Raw genomic sequence first — 6,843 nt, 5'->3', positions numbered from 1 at the left:
CTGAGAACAATACGGTCTTTCAAAAGTCCAGAGGCTTGGTCATCATATCACTTGCCCACTTCTTTCATCTGACTATGTTGGCAGGTCTTAATAAGGGCTTCTGTCTAGCTGCTCTGCAATGATAACCCAATCTGTGGAGAATCTGTTGAACAGATTTCGGGCTCATCTCACCAACTTTGGCCACTTATGCAGTCGTTAATATGGGATCCATTTCGATGCTCCTCTTGACAGCCCTTTTTGTCCTCTCTGATGGACCAGGACGACCCGGATGCTACTCAGTTGTTTCCTGAACTGCACGATGATTCTGTTGATCGTCGAAAGCGGGATTCCCAAATTCTGCGAAATTTGTCGCTGACTAATTCCACCATCTGCTTGACCAACTATTCTTTCTCTAACAAAATCTGACAATTTGAGAGAACCTTGAGTTCTAGGCATGTTGTAGCACAAGATAATTAGTGTGTGGACCATTTTCATTTATATAGTGCTCCGTGAACACAAATTAGTTAGCATAAATCAGTTAAATGACAAAAAATTAGATGTCTATTTACTTGTGACCACTCAGTGTGTGTGTATATATATATATATATATAATAGGTACACAATTGGTTAGGTGTATTTATATAATAGGTACACAGTATGTTGATATAGAAGGTGGGTTAGGTATATTTATATAACAGGTTCACAATGGATTCATATTGAAGGTTGGTTAAGTATATTTATATAATAGGTACACAGTGTGTTGATATAGAAGGTGGGTTAGGTATATTTATATAATAGGTTAACAATGGGTTGATATTGAAGGTTGGTTAAGTATATTTATATAATAGGTACATAATGAATTAGGTATATTTATATTATAGGTACACAGTGGGTTGATATAGACGGTGGGTTAGGTATATTTATATAATAGGTACACAAAGGGTTGATGTAGAAGGTGGGAAAGGTATATTTATGTAACAGATACACAATGGGTTGATATAGAACAAAGTATATTTATATAGTAGGGACACAATGTGTTGATATAGAAGGTGGGATAGGTATATTTATATAATAGGTAAACAGTGGGTTGATATAGAAGGTGGGTTTGGTATATTTATATAATAGGTACACAGTGGGTTGATACAGAAGGTTGGTTAGGTATATTTATATAATAGGTACACGGTTGATATAGGATGTGGGTTAGGTATATTTATATAATAGGTGAACAATGGATACATATTGAAGGTTGGTTAAGTATATTTATATAATAGGTACACAGTGTGTTGATACAGACGGTTGGTTAGGTATATTTATATAATAGGTACATGGTTGATATAGGATGTGGCTTAGGTATATTTATATGATAGGTACACAATGGGTTGATATCGAAGGTGGGTTAGGTATATTTATATAATAGGTAAGCAGTGGGTTGATGTAGAACAGGGTTAGGTATATTTATACATTCAATACACAATGAGTAAAAAGTGGGTTCATATAGAAGATGGGTTAGGTATATTTATATAATAGGTACATAATTGGTTGACATAGAAGGTGGGCTAGGTATATTTATATAATAAGTACACAATGGGTTCTTATATAGATGGGTTAGGTATATTTATAAAAGTACACAATGGATTGTTATATAGATGGGGTAGGTATATTTATATAATAGGTACACGGTAGGTTGATATGGAAGGTATATAAATGAGAAAACTAACTTTGTAGGTAACTGAATAATTAATCGAACTAGGTAACTGAATAACTAATCTAAATAGGATAGTTAATAAATAAACTAAGTTTGTCACTAACTTATAAGCAAGCTAAGTAGGTAACTGAATAATTAAACTAAGTCTGTAACTAACTTATAAGCAAGCAAAGTAGGTAACTATATAATTAAACAAAGTCTGTCACTAACTTATAAGCAAGCTAAGTAGGTAACTGAATAATTAAAACTAAGTATATAGCTGAATAACTAAACTAAGTATATAGCTGAATAACTAAACCAAGTAGGTTACTGAATAACTAAACCAAGTAGGTTACTGAATAATTAAAACTAAGTATATAGCTGAATAACTAAACTAAGTATATAGCTGAATAACTAAACCAAGTAGGTTACTGAATAACTAAACCAAGTAGGTTACCGAATAACTAAACCAAGTAGGTTACCGAATAACTAAACAAAGTAGGTTACCGAATAACTAAACCAAGTAGGTTACCGAATAACTAAACCAAGTAGGTTACCGAATAACTAAACCAAGTAGGTTACCGAATAACTAAACCAAGTAGGTTACCGAATAACTAAACCAAGTAGGTTACCGAATAACTAAACCAAGTAGGTTACTGAATATCAAATTGATAATTCACTAGTGTCTAGTGTGTGAGTAGTGTTTTCAGATTGATAATTCACAAGTGTCTTGTGTGTGAGTAGTGTTTTCAGATTGATAATTCACAAGTGTCTTGTGTGTGAGTAGTGTTTTCAGATTGATAATTCACAAGTGTCTTGTGTGTGAGTAGTGTTTTCAGATTGATAATTCACCAGTGTCTTGTGTGTGAGTAGTGTTTCAGATTGATAATTCACAAGTGTCTTGTGTGTGAGTAGTGTTTCAGATTGATAATTCACTGGTGTCTAGTGTGTGAGTAGTGTTTTCAGATTGATAATTCACAAGTGTCTTGCGTGTCAGTAGTGTTTTCAGATTGGTAATTCACTGGTGTCTGTGTTTGTGTGGTATTTTAAGTTTGCAGTATTGATAACTCACTCCTGACTTAGTGCCTATGTTTGAGTAGTTTTTTCAGTTTGTAAGATTAGTAATTAATGCCTTAATAGCTGTGTTTATGCAGTGTTTTCAGTTTTTATGACTGATAATTCTAGGATTACCAGATTTTCAAACCAATAAACCAGGACACCTCAGCCCTTGCCCCCAATGTCAAAATGATTATTACAAATATGAAATAATTTGTCTTTTATTTAATAAATATTTACTTGAAAGTTTTTTGAACTGTTTCACAATATTTCCAAAAATATTAGCATTTGCATCATTTTTGAAATAATTTCAACTACTTTTTTAGTGATAGACACAAAATAAATGAGCAAAAACATTCAAATTGTACATTCAAGAAATCTTTAATTATTTACTTTATCCATTTCATCTTAAAATAGGCTACTTAATACCTACATTTATTTAAGAACATTTTCAGACAAAATACTCTAGGTTTTAGCATTACTTTGAAAACTATTAGACATTTGTTGTGAAGAACTGTTGGAACGTATATGTTCTTTATATGACTGTGTAATGTGTGTTTGGATAAGTTCTTTATACTGATGTCTATAAAAGATTTTTATAAACTACTCTGGTATTAAAGTAATGTCTAAAAATATTTTTTATACTACTCTAGAGCCTTATACTTATACTACTATAATTCTTTGTGGATGTGGAGAAATATTTTTATGAATTACATACTTATCTTATGAATAACTACTTATCATTACAATCACTTGATTTTCTTGTAAGTAATTTGTTAAAGAATCTCATATTTCAAAAAATCAATCAAGGAACTGATAAAGATATTTGACTCACTGCACTTAATTTTGTTAGAAGATGAGCAGAAGCCATCTTAGCCATCTTAGTTCCAAATGTTACATTCTGTTGATACAGCAGGTCTAAGGAATCGCCTGAAGAAAGAATAAATACCGCTAGGCCACGCTCCTCAAACACATACATCTGAAAAAAATAATAAAAAAAGTAAATAACTAAACTGTGTTTCTTTATATTAAATGTTTAAATGTTCCAAATAAATTTAACAGGAAGCCCTTAAAGTTTATTCTTAAAACACAGACTAGTAAATTGAGTGAAAGCACTACTCAAACACAAACACTAAAGACAGTCTTGTTTGTCCCAAGAAAAGTTCTCTGGATAAAAAAAAAAAATATTGATTTTATGATAAACTGTCAGTCACATCAAATCACAAAGGTAATAGAACTAATTGAATTGTTCATTGTTGTAACATCTCCTGACGCCAAACTCTCTCATCTGTGCATGGTGAAAAACCCAGGTGTATGCAGGTCTGAATTAGGAGATAGTTAAGGTAGTGGTCATTGTCAAAAGTTATAATTTTCCTAAACTGAAACTATATTTCAGGTAAATACTTACCTCTTCTCACATAATAGCTTTTCTTGATTTGTGCTGCCCTCTATCTGTGTAATGTCTGCTCACCACTAGTCTTGAGGCTCTTACCTAACATCATGCATTTACACATATTATAACTGCATTGTAACATGCAAATGAACATGTGACAACCCTCCTAGCATAGCTGACTCCCTCTATACTGCAAAGCACAATCATCACTTCCAGAGTAGGCAAAAAAAGTTGCACCAGAAAAATGGAAGATGGGTGGGAAATATAAGAGGACATAACTATCTATCACTAATACATTTTCAATGTAGCAAAATTATAACTTCTGATAAAGTACCTTACATACCCTCACATAATAGCTAAAATCCCACATTGACCTAATGGAGGGACTGGTACAAAATTACCTAGATGAGCACCCTTCAGAAATGTGACCCCTCAATGAGGAAGAAATTCATATGAGACCATACCACATCTGAACCAGGTATACCCATCACCCTTGATGACTAAAAATGTTGCTAAATGGGTGGTAAGGTGGCACATCCAATAATCACACAGATGTGCCATTGGTGTAGAGCAGCTGGGACACTTCAGACCAGTGACACCAGGAATGGAACATCCAGTTCATGGTAGGAGAAGGATCACTATTGTCTTCACCTCAGGCCCAGGAACCACAAGGGAAAGAAAACTTCTGTCATGAGAACCCAAGCTAGCATATGTGCAGACCCAGTACACAAGCAACACCAGCCAACTGGGAACCTGACATTCAAGTGACGGTAGGAAGGTGGAATGCAATGTGAAGGATTAACTCCAGTCCAAAACCATGTGGCATTGGGAATGTATTGTTCAGTCCACAGTAGGAGTAGACTCCTAGCTCAACCACATGTGTGAACACTTATGTTGGCCAGTCCAACTCTAACCAACATCAGCACATCCAGGCAACTGTAGGAAGTTTCTGTAAATCTATAAGTGCTCCCCAACCCATAAGAGAAGCATCCATAAATTCGGACCAGAAAGGTTAAAGAGGAACACCAACTGTAAGGTTGTTTCTGTTGAGCCAAAAGGCAAAATAAGCTGGTAATAAAGTAGGAAGAAGAATAACTAAACCACAAGCTCCATCAATTGTAAATAAAAAGGAGAAAAATATTCCCATGTGTACAAACTATTGGGTCTGGATAAGAAAAAAGCTACTCCCACTGTACGAATCATCCCACAACAGTTCCTTCACAAAGAAACAACTGAGCGTGTTCGTGAGCAGCATGTTGGGCTGGAGCTAACAAAAACTCATCCTTCATGTAAGGATGGGAGCACAACCCTTGGTTATGACTAAGTTGAGCAAAGACCACAAGCATTCAACAGAAAAATGACGAAAACACCATACCAAATGGTGGGGAAATAAGGATGTCAAAATAGGCACCAAAAACTAGACATAAATGCTCACTGAAGTGTGCAGAAGGACTCCATGTGAAAGAAAGAAGGTCGAACAAAAGGTTAAGATGTGACAAACCTATAACTGGATCCCAGTCCCTAGTAATCTAGAGAAATACCAGCCTGGAATAAAATCCTGAAGAAGTATGATTGACAAGTTCTATAGCATCCTGGGGAAGTAGAGTCTGAACCACTTCCAAGAAATGATGGCCAGAAAGTGGATGCTGAGGAGAAGGGAAGGAGACAGTATTTGGGGATAAAGGAGGAAGGTGAAGGAATAAACCTTATGCCAACACCCAAATGAACCAAAATGAAATTGTAATAGAGGTACTCAAACCTGGTCAAACATACACCCACTGTGTCAGAATCCACGAGATAAACACTTGTACCATTGGTAGTGTGGAATTTAGTGATAGGCAAGAAACTCAGGCAGAAATGAAGGGGAATTGGCAAACAGCCTCTATTCTTGATGTCTGTGATTTTGACATTCTCCAAATTTGACTACCATCAAAATGGCACCAAAAGTCACCCATTAATAAACAATGCATCCCTACCCAGGAGATCCCAACAACAAAGAAACCATGTTTCAAGGGAAAATGTTGAGTAGGTGCCAACATGGAAAACATAAGTGAAAGAGTATCCTCAGAAAAGCCTGTGGGTGAGAGGTGGATAACCATGGAAAGGAGAGGAATTTAAAATAGGTAATTGAGGATTGTAGTAAGGGTCAAATGGAGGTAGGACAATTGGGCAAGGAAAAAACATACAGAAGAATCAGGGTTAGACTCAATGAATAAAATTAACCACTCTTAACAACTGAGAGTCTAAATATGGAGAAATTGGCATGCACATATGTAAAAGTATAGCTAACAGAAGCCTGATGGGAATGAGGCATGCACATATAGAGTGCAGCACAAATCAAAGAAAACAAATATTTAAGCAAAGGTAGGGTACAATATCCAAACACACATTACAAAGTCATATAAAGAACTTATCCAAACACACATTACACAGTCATATAAAGAACTTATCCAAACACACATTACACAGTCAAGTAGTATTACATCATGTTTTATAGATGTCAGTTTAGGATTATAACCTGTTTTATAGATGTCAGTGTAGTATTATAAAATGTTTTATAGACATCAGTGTAGTATTATGTCATGTTTTATAGATGTCAGTGTAGTATTATAAAATGTTTTATAGACATCAGTGTAGTATTACATCATGTTTTATAGATGTCAGTTTAGGATTATAAAATGTTTTATAGACATCAGTGTAGTATTACATCATGTTTTATAGATGTCAGTTT

General features: G+C 34.7%; 1 protein-coding gene across 1 annotated transcript in view; it reads right to left on the bottom strand.

The window, feature by feature from the left end:
• LOC106473094 (N-acetylglucosamine-1-phosphotransferase subunits alpha/beta-like) overlaps positions 1-3,704 on the bottom strand; it is a gene marked incomplete at its 3' end in the record, with an annotated part of 56,937 nt that extends 53,233 nt beyond the window's left edge. The window contains exon 1 of the mRNA XM_013933774.2: positions 3,555-3,704. Coding sequence (XP_013789228.2) covers positions 3,555-3,698 — 144 coding nt within the window. The remainder of the gene's footprint in view (positions 1-3,554) is intronic.
• Positions 3,705-6,843: the final 3,139 nt, after the last annotated feature.

This window comes from Limulus polyphemus, unplaced genomic scaffold (genome assembly GCF_000517525.1).
Source record: "Limulus polyphemus unplaced genomic scaffold, Limulus_polyphemus-2.1.2 Scaffold5878, whole genome shotgun sequence".
NCBI classification, from domain to species: Eukaryota; Metazoa; Arthropoda; class Merostomata; order Xiphosura; family Limulidae; genus Limulus; species Limulus polyphemus.
Note: the sequence above shows the minus strand (reverse complement) of the source record. Positions and strands in the feature narration are given on the sequence as shown.